This window comes from Ooceraea biroi, chromosome 8, assembly GCF_003672135.1.
Source record: "Ooceraea biroi isolate clonal line C1 chromosome 8, Obir_v5.4, whole genome shotgun sequence".
Classification (NCBI taxonomy): domain Eukaryota; kingdom Metazoa; phylum Arthropoda; class Insecta; order Hymenoptera; family Formicidae; genus Ooceraea; species Ooceraea biroi.
The window spans coordinates 9,834,625-9,859,584 of NC_039513.1; the positions used below are offsets into that span (position 1 = coordinate 9,834,625).

Consider the following 24,960-nt stretch of genomic DNA (forward strand, 5'->3'; position numbering starts at 1 on the left):
ATCTTCCCCATAATTGCATTAAATGCTGCGAAAGAGATAATAAGTGAATAAAGCCGTAACAGACAAGCACGCGTCGACTCAGGTCTGATTATCACGGTCTGTTGCGAGTCGGCAGGAAGTGCAATTCGATTCTTCATTCTACCATCTTCCCTGCCCGTCTGCATACTCCTTCCGGCCGGTTCCGCAAACGCGAGTTGTTTGCAAGAAACTTATTGAGAGACGCAATAGTTGCTCGCTTGAGTTTTTTACGAAGGAATTACAAAACGCCCCCACGGTTGTTTCCTCGTCATAAATTTGCAATAAACAGATTCGTATGTTCATCAACATTATTGTTCATTAACATTCATCAGACATTATTCAGCGTGCTAGGCCCTGCTTGTTCACGCCATTCTGCAGACGGACAGTCATATGCGTGCGACTGTACGTAGTGCACATGCACATTCACACAGATACATGTGCACAATAAGTGGCTGGTGATTGCATGGGAACAATTAACGTGCGATCGGAGCGTGTCGCTCGTGGCTGAAAGAAGCTGTCGAGAAGGTCGCAGGCCGCTTAATTGAAACGAGAAAAGGGAACGAAGGAAGCCAGCCAGGCTGGCAGGAAGGAAGGAAGGAAGGAAGGAAGGAAGGAATGAAGGCAAGGGCGAGTAAAAGAAGAACGAGGAGGCGCTCCTCCAGCCACCAGCTGCAACCTGTTGAATTCGGAGATACGGAGAGATGGGAAATCACGGGCACCGTCCATTTGGTAACTTCAAATTGCTATGAAATTGTTTTACTACTTCGCACGTGCCCGTCGTCTACTGTGTTTGCTGCTGGTAACGGTTGAGGCTCATCCGAAATCTAATTACTGAAGACTTGGACCGAGAAATATCATTAAATTATGCGTGGGTTATTGGTCAACTATCGTTATCGCGTCAGCGTAGTCTCAGCGTAATTGTGAATCGTTTCTCGTACACAGTAAAAAATAAAATGTTAATTTTAACATTTTTTGCATGTCCCAGAAAGTCCACTCTAAATTTTAAATGAAAGTAATTCATTCGTCATGTGTTACTTCTTGACAAACTAGAAATGTTAAGTAATTAACACAATACTTTACATTTATTTTTGTTATTGTAACTTTAAGTGTGATGTAAAAATAACATACAAAGTAATTGAAAACTACATGGAAGAGAAGTTACAATAACTCATCAGAAAAGTTGATAGAACATTTTCGTTCATACAATATGAACATTTACTTTTTATGTTATATTAACACATGATAGTAATTATTTCAACTTAAATTATTTTTGATAGAAACATTTAATTTTAGTAAATTTGATTATTTTATATGTCGAAGTTCATGATTATTTGAAGATTTACTTCAACTTCTTTTAGAATGTTAAACTGACTTTGTGACATGTTGATTGTTTAAAATTATTGTGTTAAAAGTATTTCAAATAATATTCCATTTCTAAGAGACATACACAAAATGTCGAGTTATGAAGTTAACATTAATGTAACATATAAAATTGTTATAAAAATAATAACATATCAGTTGTATGTTAATTTTACATTGAAGTAGTAATCAAAACATGGCAACACAAGAAAATTTTAACATATGGACGCACAATTTTTAACGGTGTACACGTCAATTATTTATTCGTAGGGAAGATAAAAAATAGGATCAATCTGATTTTGAAATAAACTTTACCCGATACGTTTACGACGGTCGTTTATTGATGGATTTAAAGAAACAGATAAAATATCAGTTTCTATCAGTTTAAGCGAATTAATTGAAACGATTTTTTCTTCTCTCCCTCTCTCTTTGTGAATGTACACGATGGTACAGAGAGATATTCCAGATTCTCGTACATATATGGTATGAGCTTTTATTTTATTTTTTTTTTAAATGAGTGTACACGATTTGTGATTTATCGGAATGTATCGGTTCACTGAAACTCCAAAAGTGAGATCAGAGTTTATTCCTGTCGCATAAATCAATCGCACCGATGATGTACAACCGACGCAATTTTTATATTCTCAAGCATATTTTTCATGCTTTTTCGGATTGCATGGGGAAAGTACGAAGTGAAGCCGTATTCTCGGTCGTCCAGAGAATGTCTTGAAACCGAGCGTGGTGCAAGGACAAGGGCAGCCAGTTTTTCTACCATGTTGCCTTGCCATACTTCTCACATCGAAGAAACAAATCACGCCATTCTGTCCCCGAGGACGCGTTCCTCTCTGCCTTGGATTTGCCAAAGAGATCATTCCATCTGGGATATTAACTGACAAAAAGCTTTTTGCTAAAATTTTGCTAAAGTATTGTCTTGCAATTTTTATGTCTACACCGACATACTTAAAGGATTTAGATAAACTCTTGTACAAGTATACTAAAGAAACTTTATCACCTGTTCAATCTTAGGACCAGGGAGTATTTATTATCCATATTAATTATTTATCATTCTTCGTTAAAACACGTTTTTATTTTATTATTGAATCTACAAGCCCAACTGCATCCGTCGATCAACGAGATAGGAGGCTCGAAGTCTCAAGCTGAATGCAACGAGCGTGGCAAGGACAGAACGCGCGAGTCTCAAAGCGTTAGGAAGGCTGCTGCGGGGAGACAGGCCAAAAGAAAGACAAGGAGAGTGCAACGACCAAGCGCACGTGGACGCGCAACGCGTAGTGCATAAATCGAGAACGTCACGATGCGGTGGGGGGCGAACAGTAGTTATACTCTTGTGCACATTCCGCGGCTTCAAGGCTGAGGTCAAGGTACATCTAAGTATCCATCGTCTGGAGTCCCGCGACTGCTTCCAGACAGTGCGACAAAACGCGAAACCATCATCACGATTCTGCATCTCGGCACAAAGACACGCGTTTCAGTTCCGGTATCGAAGTCGGATCACCGCGGAGAATCCGAAAACCGTGGAGAAGCAGTTCCACGCGATCACAAAAGCGAAGCAGTGTTTCAAACTTGACGAAAATTCAGGACAAAATGTGTGACATTCGAATGGAATGACACGTCGCAGAATTGCGCGCGGTTTTTCCGCATTTGCAAAAATATTTAAATCACCGCGTGCCTCCAGTGTGAAATTTCGAGCGCCGTTTCAAGATTCATGCGGAATTAGCACAGCGTGACCGTGAAACAAGATCGACATAACGCGCATTACGATACAATCCGCACGCGCAACATCGGTCAACGCTCCTGTTTCGGCCTCGACGTCTGCTTCCGGCCGGATGTGACAGGGATCTGTTGCATGGCCGTTTCACGGTGGTTGCCTTCGGCGTGATTTCATTTTTTACGCGATGGCGTACGCGAAGAAGATATATGTCTACGACGGTCGCGCACGTAAAACGAAAGAAAGTGGATTGGGAAGCCGCGACAATCGGTTAGGCCGGTCTCGGACTGCGTAAAAATTGCACACCCCAGCTGCAACCCCCTGGAGACCGCTGCAGGATTGCGCGATGTTAAGATTTGCGGTTGCACGTGCAATGAGTTGCAGGAATCGATGGTACAAGAGCGGAGACCACTCCAATTCTTCGCACGCGCGTTGTTCGATTCTTCCGGCAATTCTCGCTTTATCGAGTGCTTATCAACGAAATAGTGCCTCGTCTTAGCACGCATTATCGGATTGCTATTTTGATGAAAATGCAATAACGTAATGGACGGAATACTATTCGTAGAATGGCGCTAAATTAGGTTAATGACAGATTATGTAGCGTACGTTGCAGCGTTTATTGTATATATGTATGTGTGACGTCAATATAATGTTGACATCGCACAATCGCATGTACAAGGAATTATTGAAGAAAGGAGGGAGAGAGAGATACAATATCAAAAAAAGTCAGCAGATACGCAAGAGCTTCGTGTGAAATGGAAACACTTTGAGTTAAACATTCCAAGAAATTTGCATGCGTGTAAACTTTCCGCTTTGTTGCAGCATTGAAGATTCTTCGCATATCTCGAACCAATTTCATAAAGTATATAGAAAAAGACTCACGAAATCTGCTTTTTTCTCGGCCGGATTTAAGCTGCTCGAATTATTGTTGGAGTAAGTTCTCAATAAAAAATAAGGGAGGTTTAAAAAGGATATCGAACAGTCAATTTCAACTCTCGTAGGAAGAGGAGCCAACATCGAAGAGAATAAAAGTTTTGCAGAGAAAAGCGTGGAAGATATACATAATGTGCATATGGAAATACAGATTTTAAACGGAAAAGTTTCGATATCGAGTTTAAAAAATATTTCTGATTCGTAGCCGCGGATTCCGAGATTTCCGCGCAAATTTCTGTACTAAAACTCTTTTCGTGCTAGCATGTTCTTCTATAAAAAAATATATTTTATTTAAATAAAAAATTGCATAATGAATATAAAGTATAAGGTAATTAGTATCAAGAAAGAAATTTTTCTCTTTTTCAGGTACATTAAGGAACTCAACAGCAAAAACTTGGAGAACAGTTCATAAATTCTCAACTAATTTTTTATCAACGATGCAGTTACCACTCGCTGTTATACTTTCTTTCCTTTTGAAAGTTCCTGTTGCGAGAAGAAAAAATATCTTCGCCATAGTATATCTCTCAAGGCAAATGATTTCTGAAGAAAAGATTAAAGATTGACTAATATTACCTAGAAGGATCTGATCTTGTTTATTCTTCTATCAAGAAAACGATAGTACAACGAGTGGTTTTCATGAGCTCTTTAGAAATCGTCACAATCACAATGGAAATTTAATGGAAATATTTTCTTTGATATATTGAAAAATGATATATCAAGAGGAGCTTACTCTCTTAAATTGATCTAATAATGATGCTTGGACGCAACAAATTCATCTACATCTTTTACATATATGACGTAGGAAGTCAATCATTTTAAGACGTTATAAAAGATTACAAAAGCACAAGTTGCGAAAAGATAATAAAAAGTATACGAGCGAAACGTGACGAAGAAAGACAAGAATTGTTCTAAATCAAAGAGAGGGAAGAGTTATACACGAGTCAAAGTGGCAATCCGACCTCCTACATCCTTTTATTCTTTTACATGTGATATATCCTGCCAGTGTTTTGGAATCGTGAGTCTCGGATAGTCTCTTGCTGAAAGTGCACTCCAAGCTGAAGATAGCATAAGTGATCTTTTTCTGATTTTCCGAAGGAACATCGGTTGTGCAAGATCGAAAGAGCGCGATGGCAAGGCGAGTACGTTCCTCCACTCGCACAGTACATGCCATAAAAGACTTACAGCTCCTATCTTCCGAATTTTACTTTCAAAGCGACGCTGCTATAAACTGCAGTCGAAATAGCTCGCGCGAAGCACCAAGCGCGCTTTGAAATATGAGCGGGAGTAGCGCGGCAATAACTTCTCACGTGAGATTCGAACAGCGTGATAGAAAATAATTGTCAAATTTGATGGGTACAATTTATCGATTATTCAACGGCGATAAATTCTTGACAAGCACAAAAGTCGTTCAAACGCGCAACTGCGAAACTTCTATATTTTCGATCGATTTTCGCGAGATGCACACGTGCTTTCATTGAGGTATCGTTTTATCAGCGAGCTGGAAACGGTGCTGCATCGTAATATTGCAGTTCGCAGAGACCACGACGAAAAGGATTAAACGGAGCGACGCACACAATAATAGCGCCGGGTTCTAACACGGTACAACCAATATCCGAACTTCGTAAGCCTACACGAAGGTCAGGACGCGTTATTACATTATTGCATTATACGCCGGTATATGCTACCCGGGTGCATGTCCATCGAGCTTTCGAAGCGGTGCACAATGGCGGTTGACCGCCATGGGGCAACCGAGTCTGTAATCACGGCGTGCCCACGACCAGGCGTCCTTCTAAACGGGTTCTCCACAGAGACGCAGGTACATAGACACATCGCTCGTGAAAGTGCATCTCCAACTGGTAAAAAGTCACCTTTTTCTCCGTCCGAGTAATCCGAAATAATTCACGGTTACGATTTATATTGCGCCGTAGAATCACGACTGTAATATCGACAACTTGCGGGTCTGCATTCGCCTCGCAATTAAGATTTCAGGGACGTGGGTTGCCCAATACATTTCTTGACGAGTTCACAATATCTTTCAAGAGATTTACCGTCACTAGAGAGGCCCAATCACGAGGATACTTAGCATCACGAAGACCGTCGGGCATTGTGTATAATTAAATCCTGAGCAAAGATGATATTTCACCTTCAGCAGCGTGCCATCTAGTATTGTTCCGAAATGCATGTCAGAATCCGTTCCCGGCGCGACTTGACATCTGTCATTAGACAAGGTATATCTTTCGTTCGATGATAACGATCGCGGGATGAACGAGAACTCGGACGTGGATGAACGGCTGCTTGGAGCAGAGGATACCCGCGAGCCCTGACATCTGTAGCAACAACGCGATCTCGTGGACTGTCACGGTAATGTGACAGCCGAGAAACAAGCGAAAGCCCTTAGCGGCGTCGCGACGCCCTCGTTTTCGCGTCGCCGGCGTCACCCGGCGAGAAAGGTACGACAGTTTGCTTTATTTGGCCGCCCGATTTCATGCCGAGTAAAACCTACGAGAACGGCGGATGTACGGGTTGAAACGGAAGAGGACAGAGAAGATATGAAGGAAGACAACCCGGCGAAATCGTGTCTCTCCGCGAGATCGGAAGGATTTTTCCACGTGGCTGTCTTCCTCGCGAAGAAGAAACAGGCATCCCCACGCAGGTAGACGTCAGGTAATGATCGCGTCTCGACAATGCTTGAACCTTAAGAAATAATAAGAGATAAGCTTTCAAGCACGTCGACATCTCGGAAGATTCATCTCCTTGCAAGCCCGACGAGCAATATTCGTTCCTGCGGCGTGACTGTAAATTATTTGGCGCGACGACCGCGACGAAATAATTGTGTCGATCGTATCTGCAATTTAATTGCTGCAAGGTTTAGCATCTTAATTGACCGAATGTTGTGAATAAGAAATCGCGATCCGACGTGTCGTAAAATGATTGACAAGAGAGCGCCTATTCTAAAATCATGAGAAAACTCGAACCGAGTTGGGCGAGAGAATTCCGGCAGAATCCTATAAACGATCTCGCGTGTGCATCGTCAGATGTGCATCGCGGAACATACTTCCGCGAGGCAGATGACGACGATCGGGATGGTGAAGGGGATACAACAGGGGAAGCGGCATGAATATCTCAGTCGGCTTATTTACATATTCCTTCTGCAGATATTCACGGATAAGATGACGCGCGATAGGATCGAAACGGGGCCGCAGCCGAGCGCTAGGAAACCTCGTTGCGAGAGGAACGCGAAGAAGGGAAAGGAAGCGAGACAGACGTTGCGACGCCGGACGCTCCTTCGTCGCCGTGGAGACGCCGTGGGATCTGTCGAAGAGAGAATACGGCCCGCCATTGTGAGGGAGAATTTCAGACAACGGGACAAGTATGCGCCTCTCAGTGAGCAAGCCTCGCGAAAGTGATGCGTTAACCCTTAAGAATCAGTCGGATGTACTGGCAACTTTGTCCAAGTAGTACGAGTAGCACAAGTAGTCCAAGTAGCGACGACTAATTCCTTGAAATTCTTCATCGCGATAGTTGCTATCGATAGATGAAGAAGACAGAGTTGCATACAAACATTCCAATAGCAACTTTTACTAAATTTGCGACTGAATTCAGTTGGAAGGTGGAAGGAAGAAGGGAAAATATAGAAATGATAAATTGGGGAGCATGAGCGAACCAATAAAGTATTTTATAGCGTTCGCAAGTCGAGATATTGACGTACACAAAGTTACGACGTTCATCCCCGCGCGATCGGCGGGGTCATTATTAAAACAGCGCAACTTGGGCGCAAGCAATAATTTTGAGCAACTTCAACGCGCGTATTCCGCGCGCGAAAAACGCTTGCGGACGCGCAGCCGAGCATCACGGTGCGAAATAATTAAACGATTCGCCGGCAACTCGAGCATTAAGTAGACTTAGGAGACTACTTCGCCGCTCTCGCCTTGCGGCGCCGCAATAATCCTCCCAAGAATCTCCAGAAATAGCTTTCGCCGCGACACGAGAGGGCCGAGAAGGAGCTCGTCCCACACCGATACTCGCGCGAGCGAGCGAGCATAAAACGAGCGGGCATAAATTCGGATCCGCGAGAAGCGAGGAGCAGAAGGTGCCGCAAGCATTCGACTCGCCTTTCGTCCTTTAATCCACAAGATGTCCATTTGCATTGTTAAATCCTGTGTGCCTTGACGGTCTACAACGCATACGTGTGTCCAATAAAAGGAAACTAGGTTATCGTAATAATAGAGAAAGCAGTAACTCCGAGAGTAAAGAAAATGGGTCGTGGACCGTGTTCTCTCCCTGTGTCACCGCAACTTTCTGTCACATGCTCCGCGTCGTGCCACGAGATGTTGAAATATCATACTGGCAAAGAATATTACGTCCCTATTTTAAATAAGAAAATTTAATCTCGGGTGCCGTTTCTGCATTGAAAAGATCTCGCAGATTTTATATGGCTTTTGGAAACCGGTTACTTCCCTTTCCTACTTTTTCGCAAAACTTGCAAAACTCCTTCATAAAGCAACGAGTTCCCCCTTTCTTCTGCTTCAATTTATTCATTCACGAGAACATGCTCTTCGTAGTTCTCTCCTCGGAATCGACAGATATTTCTGAGATAGTGCGATTTTGTCAGGATGAAAATGTATCTTCTCGCCCCGAATAAGGAACGATAGCAAACGATATCGCGTGAGTTTTACGTCGTGGAAAATGGTTTTGCTGTTATTCGCGAGTTTCCCAGCGAAATAATATTTACCTGGGTGCATATACAACATCAGATGTAAGCGTAGATTTAAGCTTTATCGCGTATACCGCGTAGTCGCTTCTAGCTACAGTCCATGGTTTATAGTTACTTGCATGGAAATTATCGCGCATGCATTATCTCGAGGTAACGTTTACACCTCGATGAACTAACACCGCAGGATGCATTCGCCGTCACAATGGTTGCAAAAATGGCAACGAATGTTGTGTCAGTAAACACATCACACTGATACTATCAAAACGATGCTTCTCATTTTCGAGAAATTCATCACGCCGGAAAGAGGAAATGGCATTTTTGCGCGTCGGAGATCGAGAGATCGGGGACGCATGAACCTCGAAGAACGCTTATTACTTTTTCGCAAAGTAACTTTTCGCGCAACCTCCGGAGAAGATATCTTATTCAGGAGACACGTGTGGCACTCGCAGAAAAATCGCGATGACACGCGGGAAATGGAGATCCTCGAGGAATGCAATCGACTACAAAGGAACCACCGATTTCCGCAATAAAGCAGTTCTACCCCCGCCGGCAAGTACGGTACGGCGCATTAGCATGACGGGGTTGAAACGGGCACAATGGTAATTCGTCACAACGAGCGGATAGTCGAAAGGGCTGCACCATGCGCGAGTGCATTAGGAAATTCCGCCAAGAATCGTTTCATGAACGTCCGCCCGACGTTCCAACTTGCTGCCGTCAAGCTCCGACAAATGTAATCCTCTTACGGATCGCTCGGAGTAGTTACATGAAAGATGCGGTGTAATTACGCGACTCCGTGCGTCAAACATTAAACCAGCACTTTTTTAAACGGGAATTCCTCACACGGAAAAATTAAATAGACTTTGCATGACGGCACAATGATTGTACAATTAATTAGAACATGGTTAAGCGTACGCCTTTGTGTACTCGATTATACTATAATTTTTCTAGAACGCACCATTCGCCGAACCAGCAGACGAGAATAAAAACGTGGACGTGAAGATGTCGTAGACGGAAAAAAAGAAAGAAAAAAATACAAGAGGGAAAATGGAAAGCTGGCATAAAGACAAAGGATGGAGGAGATGAAGCCTGCGACGGGGAGTGACGCATCTTTTTCTCCCGCGACGCTACCACGTACAGACGCGCGCGGGCTGCTTTAAAGGGGTTTACGTGGCCCGAACTTCTTTGTCATATTGTAGCAAGCCGCGTAATGGTATCCAAGGAAGACGACAAATTTTTTTGTCGCTTTCCACGTTGTTCTTGCGCGAAGACGCGCGCACGCGTTTCGTTCATTCGGCATTCTATGCGAGAGAGGATAAGAAAGCTGAAAGAGTTTATGCGTATCGTCGCTACAAAGTGAAATGGTCCCCGAATGCGCCACGGAAGAACAACCAGGCGAAAAGATGTAAAAGAACCTCCGAATTCGCGACGAGCAGTTGATAATCTTATTCACGTTGAAACTAATTATCGAGAATAGAAACAAGGAAACGTTTATATTCCTAATAAAACGCACGATTTGATTGCAAACTGATAAAAGTGCTCTATATATCTTATATAAAAAAAATCAATAACTTTAGAAATGCTAAATGGAGCACGTTTGTTAAAAGAGCAATGCAATTAAATTATCGTAACGTAACGCAACGCAAACGAGTGACATGAGCCTCGCAGGAACGTCAAACTCTGCACCGTTCCCAATGCAGATCTCTGGGAAGCCGGGTCGGAATTCCGCACTTCGACCGGCACTCCAGCTACGTGCTAATCCGAAGATTCTGGCGATTAGCAGCGAGAGATCGGCGTGAAGAGAGAGAGGCAAGGGAGAGAGGGAGAGAGAGAGAGAGAGAGAGAGAGAGAGAGAGGGCAGAGGAAGTGCGATTACGAATGCAGAGGCCGTCGACAAGGTGACAAGTTCCAGTTATCGAGGTTTCAAACGGGCCACCTGTTTTCCCGCCTCCTCCCCAACTGCACCTGACCTGACGTTTCGTATCAGTAAATGAAATGTTAGGGTGCGATAGGTGCGCGATAAGTGTGCGATAGGTGAGAGAGCTTATCTCTCGTGCAATTGCTACGCGCGGATGTTCATTTCGAAAGACCTCTTGCTTTATTTTTTATTACGAAATTTCCCAAAAAGGCGCATTTTTATTTTGCTCGATAACTCTCGCCGTTTGCGTGATTTCTTTCAGTCTTCACGCTCGTGCCCTTGCAGTCGCGCACGGATCAGAAATAATTCACCGCGCACGTCATCAAGTCCTATCCACGTCCCATTTTTCAACGAGTGATTTTGATTTAAGGTCAACGTGACAGCTCGCACGTAGAATGGACAACGCGTCAACGAAGCCGTTCTGCTATCTCAACATTTCATTTTTTTTCTGGAACATCGACTTTACAGCGGGTATATCGGCCCGCATATTTGGCACAAATGTTGCAAGTCTCGGCTGCTTCACTTAATACATATAACGATGCATAGATGAATGAAATTTTCGCGTGGAATTCGTGTTAAATTGGCAATATCCCGCTCTGATCCGTCAGACAGTTATTTCACTTGCATTCTTTCCCAATTTATCGCCAACTATTCCAACTATCCATTCAGAAGCGTTTCCAGGCAACGTTCGAGGCCCCAAACAACCCGTTTACAACACCCTAAGGCTGTACACGTACACTTTCCCGTTGCATCCCACAATATTGCACGAAAATAGCCAAATAATCTCCCCCCTCTCTCTTTCTCTCTCTCCATTTACCTCCGCAAGAAAATCTTTTCGATACAGCAGGAGGTAAAAGGCCACGTGAATGCAACTTACGTCACCGCTCGTCGCCGCGTAACCGTGAAAACGAACGTGTCGCGCGTCAACACGCGCGGGATTACGCACGTCAGAGTCGCCGGGTAACTACGTTAGATATACGCCGGCGATGTGCGGTGCTACGTGTGCTACGGGTGGCGTGTATTTCGAGAACACTCGGGACGAGATCGGGGAGGCTGCGGAGCCTGCTCTGGCGCCCGATGCGGCGCGTTAATGACAGGAAACCGGCAATATGAACTTGACGGCTCGGTACCGCACCGCGTACCGCAGTAACGTACCGACAAACCGCAGGGCCCCACCGTCGCGGCCCCCTCGCCGCCCCGGTTTCTGTCACTGTCTCCCGCGCTGCTGCTACTGCTGCATCACCCCCGCCGACTCGGTTACCTTACCCTCGTCATTAACCGCCGTGCGTCGACGAAACTCGCTCCAAGATACGTCGCGAGCAAGAACAACCCGGAGTATATAAACGTGCTAATGTCGATTACGTGAAACTTTTCATCTCGAGCTAGGTGTACCAGCTAATACTATGTAATTAAGTAATAATAGTACTCGCAGCATCGAGTCATATAATAAGTTAAAATTTATTTTACAATGCTTGCATGAATAAGTAAATTGTATAATATTTTCGTCTGGTAAAGGAATTATATATTTTACTGTATGATTTTTATTATGTACGATGTGGTTAATTTCAATTATTACGTGGTATATAACATGATATAATTTCTGAGTCTCAACATTTATGACGTAAGGGAAACCAGCGGATCACGGTCGACGCAGTCACTCGAGAAAAACAGCAGCTTAAAACGCGCTCATTCGGTATAACCACTCGTTAGCACGAAATTACAGCCCCACACCTTGGAATTACCTCCAATATCGCGACTTCCAATCTCCCCCTCGTTCCTCGGCGCCACCGTTTACAGTGCCAGCGTTAAATTGGAACGCGATTAATTATTATCTGAGCGTCGGGGATTAAACATTTCGCTTTCTATCGCCGGTTTCATTCAGCGGAAAGACTACGGTCAAACAAATCGACGTGAAATATTACGTAAAAACTATATCACTCAAATGTGTCGTACAGTGGATGCAGCAAAAATTTGAGATTAATGATACAACGCAGCTAACTAGTCATGGGTTATAGAAAAATTTATGCTAAAAACATATCTTGAAATGTATATGTATAATTATTTATAACATATACACAGATAATTCCCCTAATCATAAAAAATTTCGCTTATAAATCTTCCTGCGTCAATCTGATTGAATTGAATAGTTGCACAAAGATGATGAATGGCACTGTTTTCTTCATCGTTTAATATCATGAACTGGGTAACTCTGCACGTAAACAAGTACATGCGAACAAAGGTTGAATGCGAGGGATGCCGCAAGAGATACGCACGCACGCGCGCGGAAGAGAAAGAAGAGAGACCGAGTGGACTGAGGTAGACAGAGGGTGGAGCGGACGAAACCGCCCGTGGCGAGGATAAAGGCGAATCCTCAGCCATTCGACTCTAACTAACGTCATTAGGTAATTAGATACGTAGACCGCACGCCTCTTGGGGTTACATGTGAGCGAGTTACGTTTCACCACGTAAGAGAACCATATGAAAGAGAATGAGAGCGAGAGAGGAAGGAAGATGGTAAACTCGACACGTTGGAGACAGAAACTTTGTTCGTGACAGATAGCCGTGGACGATGCGCGCTGGGTAATTAATGAGATGTTAAATATAATAGCTACACGATATACTTTCGCAAGTGCCACGCGAAAGTAACACATGAAACGTTGTAGATGTGTATCGGTGCCCGAGACATACTCCGCGAACAAATTTATTAATGAATTCCGGTCAATTAATTGGTACATGTTGATTAAATTTATCGGACGCGCAGGCGAGATGGCCGCTTCAAAAAAGTTAATGGCGAGCTTCGAGGACATAGTGTTACGCAATATTTTGCAAACTTCGTGGCAACAATATACTTCATTAAACAATATATTTCATTGAACAGTATATTTCATACCATGTCTAAATTAATATAAACTTAGATGTTTGTAAAATTAATATAAAATTAATATTATTAATATTATTATCTGATGACTTAAAAATATATAACTGAACGCATTAGACGTATCGAAATTTGCAATATATCGCTGTAATATGATAAATTTGGAACACAAAATATAAAGTAGAAATAAATAACAATTTTAGGAACTGAAACCATGCAAAATATGCATTAACGTCATAACTGTTTAGAAGATTGCGCAGCGATAGCTCTACAGCGGTATAATATTAAATCTGGAAACGAGAAATGTAATATAGTGCGGGGAAGGAATGGTTGGTTAATCGACGCTTCTCGCTTTATTGATCGCTAGTAGAAAATTGCTACGTCCTTCGGGTGGAGGTTTCATTCAAGACGATTGCACAATATTTCCCTACGGTCATAATAGCGCGTCATTTCGCTCCGAAAGGAAATATACTTTCGTTTCTAGCATCGCTTTCGAACAAACCACCGATCGAAACACAATACCGCGCACGATTGTCAGATGTGCCTATGGAAAAACGTAATAATCGATAATAATTATTAATAGAATAAACACAAGATGCTTTTAAGAATACCCCATTATTGCACGAAACATGTTATTCATCGCGAAAATACGAGAAATCCGAGCAGCGTCAATAGAATAATGTCACATAAATATACTTGGCATTACGCACTTTAACGCAATTGTTCCTCGTTGCACCGGATAAACGTCTCATGTGGCACAAATAAAGCGCGCAACGCGAGACGGTCATGCTTGAGCGAAAGTGCATGCCGCATGCACAAGCCGACGTATATAAACCGGCGTGTCGTCCTCGAAAATGTACTGCCACAGGGTGACCAGAGAGAAAGGGGGAGAGCACGGGGTGAACCGAAAATACACGGTGACGTCGTGGCCGTGTCTCGTCCGCGGTAAAACCAGGGTAAACGCACGTAAACTCGTGCGAGAGCTTGCGTATCGCGCTGCCGTGGCGGGCAGCGAACGTAAAAGCTCGACGATTCGCGGTAAGGTGGCTAACGATAATTTCTAGCCGGCGTCACGTGCCGGCGATATAAATCACATCCCTCCGCCGCCCTCTCCTGCGCCACCCGCAACCCCCATCTGCTCCCTATCCCGGCAGAACTCGCCCCCGCAATTACCTAATACGTCCGCCGCGTTATCCCCAGACACCATCGGCGCGAACCCTTGAGCCGCCCACCCTCCGACTTACCCCGCGGCCGCTAACTTACGTCCTGGCGCCCAATAATAGATCTAGACAGCCGCGGCCCGTGATGGATTCCCCTAAATCACCGTGCTCGTGGACGAGAAGGAATCGCACGTCGCAAGAGTTGGAAGAGCAAGGAGAGAGTCTCCCTTGAAACCTTGAGCTACCGCCAAATTGGTTCTCCATTTCGTGAGGCATCACCGCGCCGATCGGGGGGTTGGCCAGCTCAATGGCAATCGTCACGTGAAGCACCGAATTTCACAAAGTCGATACGCGCCATTAGCGTGTACAGTTACGAAAAATGCCTTGATACATCGTCCACGGTCGACGTCTCAGACCTCGCTACGTTTCAACTGCATTCGCGCATCGTTTATTCGAGAAACGGATAGAGTAAGCGTTTCGTGCGAGCGTCGGATCGAAATTGGAATTCACCCCACGTACTATTCGCGCGGACACTTGCGCGGGGAAAGAAGACATGTCCGACGCATTTTCGGTCGGCATCTTCGACGTGGTAAGCCGATAAGCTCACTCCTAGAGACGCCGCAGGGTTATTCTCGATGTCGGACACCGGTAAGCTAATGCCAGGACACTATCGATCCTTAAGTAGAACGCAGGAGACGGCCGCGTAATCCTACAGGAACTCTTTGGCACTCGTGTTTCCACTCGAGCCGCGCAAGAATATGCTTGATACGCCACGTACATACACGTTCCATCTCTTTCTCTCTTTTTTTCTCTTTCTGTCCCTTTCTCTCATACCATTTACTGCGGTGCGATAGCTACTCGTGGCACTTCGCCCGCAGGATACATAACCGGGATACCACGGAGTGCACTCTCCGATGTACCGAAGAAAATGTGGGATGTGGCTCGCTAGAATCGCGGAAACTCGCAGTTTTCGCCTCTGAAAGAGAGTCGCCACGGGATGTGTCTGCTAGTCGATCCTGAAATTGTTACTTACATCGAATGATCCCGAAACGCTCTCAAGTGACACGTGATATTTGAATGTTACAAAATAGCCTGGAAAATTTTGTAATCTTTTTTTATCCCGTTGAAATTGAAATCGTCTATTTTACTCATCATCCAAAAATGGAAATTACATACGTCGTGTTCACAGAAAAATTGTCTACGTGAAGTGGAAAGCAATTTTCTAATAAACTCAGTTTGAAATAAAAATGAAGTACCATAGATGAGTGCAGGGACGTATTGATTTAAATGTTTCAACATACAACTGATACCATAAGTGAATTATAGTTGCGTTAGTCGCGTTAGTGTTCATCAACAGTCCACAAAAAAATAAATCAAAATATAAATGCGTTCTTGCCTGAGCTACAGTATTAATCGCATTATTTCCGTTATTCAATTTCGACAAATGAAAACCAGAGCATTTTGCTGAGCAAGTAAATCATTGATCAATTAAAAACTTAAAGATGCATTCGAGAAAGTTTAAGATTTAGATCGAATCTTTCTTATTCCCCGACTTCCCTGACTACAATTCCATTGTTAGCTTCAAGTACATTTAAAAAGAACGCATGCGGCGCATCTTTTCCGCAGAGAGTGCAGAATCGAAATCCATCGACACTAAAATCTACCGGTCCCGCCGACGTTCGCGCGCTCGAAATCGGATTACCAATTTCCGCTCGACCGAGCCCGGAAACCACCCCATTCGTCGTGCAACGAATTTTCCACGTCGAGTAAGCCGCGAAAATTCGCTCGTAGCCATCGCTGTCGCGCACACATCCACCACGCGCAATTTTCTTTTCGCATACTCTGGCACGTAGCATTTCTAAGATTGGGGTAGCACTTTTCAAACGTACGCTAAGGAACGAGAGAAAATGCAGAATACCTGACGATGATATCTTGATTGATTGGTTTAGGTATTCATTTCTCCACGTATTAATCTTGCGCTTGTAATTATATACGTGTCATACGTTACGTTAAAAGTTCTATAATTCAACAATTTTTATTTCAAGACGTAAATGGTATTTGAGTGGAAAGAACCCTTTGAGAAAGCTCGTTTTAGCGCACGTAACTGCGCGCCGGAAGAGTCGCTTGTCTCGCGACCCTCAAGGCACGTCTTCACAATACTGCATTACGATATCATCCCCCTGTCCCTATCCTCTTTCTCAGCACCCACGCCCCGATCTCCCTCTCTCTCTCTTTTGCGCTCTCGGCCCTGTTTCATCTACGACGGAATCGCACTCAACGGTTAAAGTATGTGCGACGCATGATGGAAGTCGATCCTCGAGAACAAGATCGAAAGTAGGCCCGCGATGTGCATAAAAGGGAGCGAAACGAGATTCGCGTTTTCCCTTTGAGAAAGTGAGGAAAAGCAAAAGAAAGAGAGAAAGGAAAAGAACGACAAGTAAAGGGGAGCATAGGTATTCCTTTTCAAGCTCTTATCCCTCGCCATGGAAACTCTATTACGCGGATTTGGGTCGCGCGTCGCATTATACGGATCACTCGAGTCGATCCGCCCGTGTAAGCTCTCGTTACTTACGGATTTTAATTACGTCGCGTGCTTATCGAGCAGCTGCTCCGCTCGGCGTGGTGATACTATTAAGCTTTTTACCGGTCAGTCTACTAGGTAACGCGGTGAAGACGCGCGGCCAGCACTTAAACACCATTACGTGTGCGAATTTCACGCTTCATGAAAAAGACAGGACGTGTTTGAGGGTGCAAACGCGTAGCGGACCTATGCACAATTCGCTCTTTGTTCACTCCTAGAAAATTACGTTCGCCGTAAAATCGTACAACGTTCAATTAACGACTCGCGTCGGCGAATCCGACGAATACAGAAAGCTCTTGCCTCGTGCGCAAGAACGTAAAGTCTCCGACGAATTATCAATGCGCGTTGCACGTGTCGAATAATTTATCCCGTGTGAGTCGCTCTTTTCGCGCGCGCGCGCGCGCACACACAATTCAGCCGGTCGCGATCTTTTTATTCCGGGATCGGGAAAAACACGGCACGGCTCGTAGGATCTCGTCGATAAAACTATGTCGCGCGCTGGATACACTAGCAGGAGCTCCGTTGTTTCGTCGGCTCGTAAAGAAGAGAATCGGTGTGCCGCCAGTGAAATTCACCGCGCATCGAACTGCATCGAAGCCGCATCGAGCTGCATCGCCGGGATCGGACGCGATCCGCGCTCGTAAAGTTCGTATTCGACGGACGCGAGCGAACACACATATACCGGAATATTACGCGTGGATACTCGCCGTATTACAACGATCTTACAACGTTCACGCGATTATACGAGCGGTTATTATCGCGTTTTGGCCATAAAAGACCCTCGGATGATTATAAGAATACATTTTCTTGCTAGATGTTACTGCTTCATTCCTGTACAACCTGTCCATGAATACAAATTTTTCTGTCAAAATAGATATATATGTCGTGGCTGGAAAATAATCACATTTTGAGAAAATGAGGAAGATCGAAAAATAACAGAAAAAACTCAGAAAAAATTGTATTACTCCGTCGTAGATATTTTATATTGATTTTCGTTCGTTCTTGTCAGTTCGTTCATTACTACGTCTACATCCTCATTACTACGGACGTCTACAATAGGACGAAATTAACCAAGCTCGAGAGCAATCGAGAACGCCACACTAGCGAGAACCGAGTAGCTCGGTCAAACGTGGTCCTACAGGAACTCCGAAATTCCCGAAGAAGCATGAGCAACGTGTGAGCGAGGGATATGTGACGGTCGGCCAATGCGGTCGCAACACAAGCGACGGTTCTTCGCTACAATTTAACTTGGCATGAGAAACTGTTGAACGCGAGTTTCCTGATGAATATACCATGTTGGAGTTTACCGAGCTTATGTGCTCACGCGCTCGTGGCTACATGTTGGCGCGCACGTTATGTCACGTATGACGTTGTTCTAATTATGTGTACTCGAACGGCGCAAGACGAAATTATCGCTGTCATTACAACGCCACGATATAAACGATATTTTCACACTTTAATATACGGGAGAGTGAAGGTGAACTCCAGCGGCCGCGCAAAATGAGAGCGCCGGTGCGTTACCGTTGCGCAAGAAACACGTTGTAACGCAACATTTCCGAAATAGCTTGTCTACGTGCGAACAAGAGTTCGATCTCTTCTCTTTCTTCGTCGTTTAAATTCAATCGTTGCTTTTTCCTCCTGGCACCGGCACCGTGACGATCGCCAATAGGGAACAAGGGTTACACAAAATCCCCGAGTGTCGGCAAGAATTTCAATTTTTCTTCCTCAGGCAGATAGGGGATGGAGAGACGCCCGCGCGTTTCCCGTCGCGATACGGTGTATCGGATTTGGCGATGGCGGGTTGATGCACACGTCACACTTGGTGAACGCGCGTACGAAGACAGACAGGGTGAGATGCGAGGAGAACAAGGGACGGAGTCGCGTGGAAACGGTTCTCGTCCGGGAGTTTACGTCCATTTTCATTTCGACGCGTCGCCAGCTTTTCACTCCGACTGCTGGCACGGAGTTGCGCGCCATTCGGCGAATTCGCCGACGGAATACAAGGGGTGATTAAGCGGGACGATCGTGATGGTAGCCGCCGGTGTTGCGGGGTCAGAGGAAAGGATTATGCACTTGTGTGTGTGGGAAAAGACCGCTGGTTTCGAGGTCGTTTAAAAGCGGCTGCGATGTCCGATAATTATCTCCCGCGGCGACACTCCGTTTTGATTAGTAACGGCGTTTCGTTTAAAGCAACGTTACCTGATTCAATTCGCGGATACGCTCTTCTAAGCTATGATCTGTCTGTCGACGATTACACGTGATGAAAACTGAAAAAGCAATACGGTATTCGTGCATATGAATATTCGTGTCGCAGTGATCAGAAATATCGATTGTTCGGACAGGGAATAGTATGTCCGCGTATCGCAGTCTTTTTCTGCTTGTAAATGTATAAGACAGCGCGTTGAACGAATGTAGCATGAGCGAGATAAATCAGTCACATCGAAGTACTCTTTCCTCTCATATTTTATTGAATTTTATATAAAATTGATGTGAACATCATTGTACGTTACAGTTTACCAGATTTGACAGACTGAAATTATCTCATAACTTCCGCGAATGTAATGTTAAAAGATGTTTGCGAGAGGTAAACCTGATTGACGCGTTATTTTGCGCCTCACCCTGACCCTTTACGATTTCTGCCCCTTTTCAATCAAATTCCATCGAATTTCCTTGACGCGACTATGCGTCCCGTTTACCGAGCATAGCATTTTCCGCGTAACACGCGTGTTACATTAATAGTAGTGCACCGGCGAGGAGTATTGCGATAACAAGCAAAAAAAGCAGATTCAAAGAGGAGATTTCTATCGAGTTTCCCTTCCCGCGCTTTTTCCATCTTTCTCATCGCTCTGTTGACGTTTCCTCCGAGTCTCCTCCGACGAAAGGAGGAAGGAGCCGTATATACTCTCCTTGTGGGACAGCATGACCCATTTTATCGGAAACGTAAATACGAAAGAGACGGAAGAATACGAGGGGAAAGGGGGAAAACGGAAGCTCCGCATATCGTTACAAAATGAGTCGCGCATCGTTCCGTCCTTCAAAACGTCTGAACGAGGCACTTAACGTAATTACTTCACTTGATGAGATGCACAAGTAATTGTCACCGAGACCGACTCGTCAACAAACGACCGTAGTGTCAACAAGCATTTTTAAACGTCGCAAATCACAACGGCGTAATTTCTAAAGATATACGTATATCCTAGGTGTTAAAATTAATTTTTGTGTTAGAATAATTCCACTCGTGAAAAGTTATGGTCCCGCAAGTTTACGCCAAGATAATCGCAATAAGCTTTGCACTTTGCACCGACGATCCAAGTGCATAGCGAGCGATACTTGCAAATTGATGCATAAACGCATTACGAGCGAGCGACGAGTGGATTAGCTCTTATTAGTCTGCCACAAAGATCCTGCACTTCACTCGAAGCGCGTAAATCGCGCCACATAGAGTATATTCCATAATACGTCGAGTTCATATCTCAGATCTGTGCGATGAAACATCGGTGGATCAAGTATCAACAGAGTATTCTGCATAAGCGACGACCGATTCGTTTCTCACGAAACGAGTTACGAGATGAGAAAGATACGCGCGACGCCTTGCTGGTTTAAATGTCGTAAAATCACGACTCACGCAAATCCGGGGCGCGCGTAAATCTTTTCGCAAACGACGCACTCAAACGACTCGTCATGAAGGTAACGACCCCGTTCCCGCCAACTTCTCGAGCGCGTAAGCTGCGAGCTCCATTCATAGGAATTCACAGGAAGCGAGAACTGCGAATAACCGGAATATTTGGCAGAACGTGAGCCAGCTATATGAGCCGGACGGTGATTTTTAGCCCTTTGCTTCGCGGTTGAGTCGACAAATCCGAACGGCAAATATCCCGGCGGTACACAAAATTACGTGCTCCAACAGATCGAACGATTACGAAATTAGATTCGCTCGCTCGTGCTATCTGCCGGGATCTCGGCACCACGTACGATCCTGGTGAGGCAAACTCCACGATCTCATCCGACACGCCCGTCTCGGCTCCCACACTCGCGCGGGAAGTTCCGCGCTCCAACAACCGCGGCATGAGATTACACGTGCGCCAATTAAATGCGCATAACGCGCGCGCGCGCCCGCATGTATGTGCAGTGGAGGCTGCGGGATGTCGGCTATGCCGTGCTACCGCCGGCGGCGATAATGCGATTCTTTCACTACGTGCTCGACGAGACGCGGCAACTCGGGCACGAAGCTGGATGAGATGGAACGACGGGTATTGGTGGTAGGCCGAGGCGGAAACGCGAAGAGCTCGAGGCGCGAAACGGCTAAGAAAATTAGGTTCTCCAGGCGGGGGGATGGAATCGATGGATCGCGACGCGATCATCCGATCAGGTGGAAAGGGTAGGTTTGTTCGGGATTCTCGATCGCGTGGGATGTCACGTCGCGGTGCGGTACGTTCGCCTGCCCACGTTTTCTCACCCTTCCTCCCCCTGTTTGCTCTCTTTCTCGTGTTCTCTCTCTTTCTCTTCTCTCGCTCTCGCGTCTTCTCTCTCGCTCGACACCTGTCGATCGAAGGATTAAAGAGGATGCCCCCGTAGACAGTCCGGGATTTAAAGCACCGCCCGCGAAACGTTTACCAAGCGACAGGGGGCGGTAAGGAGAAATAGGAAGCGAGAACGTAAACGAAGGCGGTGGGTTCGCACTAGTCACGGATTTTCGGTAAGGATACTTCCCTTCCTTCTCGCCCTCCCTTTCTATCCTGTTTACACGGCAAACGTAGGAAGTAATTCATCGTGTCTCGTCGCGACTAAATCCATTCCTGATTCACTGTGCCGTCTCCACCCCTCCGCTCGGAGGTATTACTCCTGCCCGGTGGTAAGTACCCTCGTTACTGGCTGCCGGAGGGTTCGTTACCTCAAGGAACCCCCGTGAGAGCTTTGTCTTCGGAGACACGTGGAGTACGCGGATGCTCGAAATTCCCACTAGGTAGAGCGTGCCATTGTCAAGATTGCGAATATAGCATTCGCGATGCCGAAAGACAACGGGTCTCATGTGATCGACGTAATTGCGCGAGCAATCGCGAATCGGGTTAATCGAGACCTCTTGATTGCTTGATAAATTTTCACAATCTAAAAGCCAACGGCTACTAAGCAAGCTTGTCGCGGGTATATCCGCATTGTTTCAAATCAAGCAGTAACAACTGTGTAAGACATCATCTCCATAGCGAATTTTACAATAATTTAGCCATGGATCATGTAAATAAATAAACTGGAAATTTCCGATTCACCGTCAGACGTGCAACCAAGATGGACCAATCTTCGGCAGCTTGTTCCTCGTGCGATTCCTCAGCGATTAAATGGAAAGAGATGGACTCACCATAGTGTCTTTGATATGATCAACTGGTTGCAGCAGAACCGCCGTGGTACCGAGTGTCCTGTGATGATGCTGCTGCTGCTGCTGTTGCTGCTGATGCTGCTGATGTTGCTGCTGATGGTGGTGCTGATGATGGGGGTTGCAGTTAGCAACGATGTTGCAAGAGCAGGTGCAGGCGAGATTGCAGGCCTGCTGGGCACCGAAGAGATGTCCTACCAGCCCCGGGGTGATCGCTGCGGCCGCCGGATTGTTGATGCCGTTTAGCAGGGGCGGGGGCAGGGGCACCGCACCACCCGGGACGAACGGGTACGAATGAAAATACGTGGTGATGGAGGAGCGTGCCTCGTCGGCGCCGATGATCGTCTCCGCGAGCCAGGACTTGCTCGATGGGTGCAGGAGAAAGCCGCGATTCGCCTGTTGCAGGCCCCAAAGGGTCCGCGCGCGTTCCTGTGCGTTCCAGCAGGCGCGTTCCAGCGACGCGGCCTGGCAGCGAGCTTCCGTTTTGCACGAGCGACTCCACTCGAACGAGGGCCACCACAGCTTGAACAAGTACTCTCCCTTATCCTCTCCCCGCTGGTCCCTGTTCAGGGACGCCCGTCTTCCTCGTGTCTCTCTTATTTTTGTTGGTTCCACGTCGTCCTCCCCTTGGGACAGGACGCCCGACTGACTATTAGGTTGCTCTTCCTTCCGCACGGCGAACCGATCAACGCTCGTCGATCGGCCGATCTCTCTCGTTACGATGAATGCTGCGCCGATCTCGATGGAGCAGCGACGAGAGAGTACACTTGCTGACGGATCGCGATCGGTAGATCGAGTCTACGCGTAGTCGTCCGGACGAGAGAGACACGCGGTAGATTATTTAGCCTCTTTGTGGTTCGCGAACGATCGCGAAGGACTAGTACACTGAACGGACTGGACTCTACCTAGTCTACTATCGACACACATACACACTTAACGTACACACGCGCTACTCTTATAAGAATATCGATACAACGGCAACGTGATCTAAGCGTTATCTACACGTGCAATCGCGAGACAGCCGGAGGAGATCCCTAAATGGGCGTGTGCGAGAATTTATCCTAGGATGAACGGACGAAGTGTCGTCGTGAGTGAATTCACTTCGAGTGATTGTCAGTATGTGAGCGAGCAGAGGGGCGACAGAGGTACAACCACGAGTGTGCGCTGAAGGAAAAGAGGTCCGCGAGGGCGGGTGGTGACGGGCGAAAGACAGAAAGAGAGGGGAATTTAAACGCGTGCGGATTAAATATGTACTTAGAGTGCGGAAGAGGCGCGAGAGAGACGGAGAGCAGCCTCGTCTCTCGCTTCGCACGATTCTCTTGCTCGTACGTGTAATTGAAACGACGTAGGTACGTGAAATATTTTTTTTTATCTATCCTCCCTTCTTCTCTACTTCTTTCTCTCCACGTTAATTCCTTCCTATTAATTCGTCGAGCGAATGTTATCCTATTAAAAAAGGTGATACACCTCGAGTTACGCGCTAAAAGAACTAGCTGAAAATGATTGTCACAAAGATTGACAGAGAATAGTCTTATCGCTGGACCGGGGAAAGAGATCCTCACAAGTTCCTTCTTTATCTCCTAACCGGCTTCGATCTCCCGTGGCGTACCCTTTTCTTCAGGGTTATCCTGCCGGACTCGAATCACGCGCCAGCGATTCGCGGCGCATCGATCGGATATGTGCAAGGGTTGTATACATATAAACGTATGTATATAGGTGTAAATATATATATATGTATGTATGTATGTATATATATATATATATATATGCTGATTGTGTGTATATAGATATTGATAAGAGCGTGTGTATACACAAGTAGAATCGGCACAGAGGCTGTGGAGATCACATAAAGACACGAAGGCCGATCGCTCAAGCCCTTACTTTGTAACGGACACGTACATTACGATCCTTTACGACCGAAAAAAAGACCGCATATACTTCCCCTCTCTTTCGTTCGATATGTCCCAACCCACTACAGTACTTGATTGTCTTGACGCGATTCTCTTTATTCCTCGACGGTCACCTACGGCGCAGATGACGCGATATTAATTTTTATCTTTATCTTTACTCCTATCTGTAGCCTAAGACTTAACGATGAGATTCGTTTTACACACGTACGTACCTAAAAATCGAGACTCTCTCTTCTACTACTGTTACTCGAGTTCTATTAAGTCTCGGGAAGTCGCTCTCTTGATAATTTAACGTCCGAACGACTACCGTTTAATGGTGACTTAATTAACGATATTCTTAATTGCCAGAGCAAAGAAACGTCTCTTTCCGCGCTGCTTTCTTCTATCTTTATATATATATA

General features: G+C 45.6%; 1 protein-coding gene across 18 annotated transcripts in view; it reads right to left on the reverse strand.

Annotated features, from left to right (window-relative positions):
* LOC105275603 (polypyrimidine tract-binding protein 1) overlaps positions 1–24,960 on the reverse strand; it is a 350,912-nt gene that overhangs the window by 170,401 nt on the left and 155,551 nt on the right. For 6 of the 18 annotated variants that reach the window (XM_026971634.1, XM_026971632.1, XM_026971633.1 and 3 more), the window contains exon 1: positions 22,635–23,445. The exons of the other annotated variants lie outside the window; for them this stretch is intronic. In XM_026971634.1, coding sequence (XP_026827435.1) covers positions 22,635–22,637 — 3 coding nt within the window. In that variant the 5' untranslated portion in view covers positions 22,638–23,445. Of the gene's footprint in view, positions 1–22,634; positions 23,446–24,960 lie in introns of those variants that run through there. 18 annotated transcript variants of the gene reach the window in all.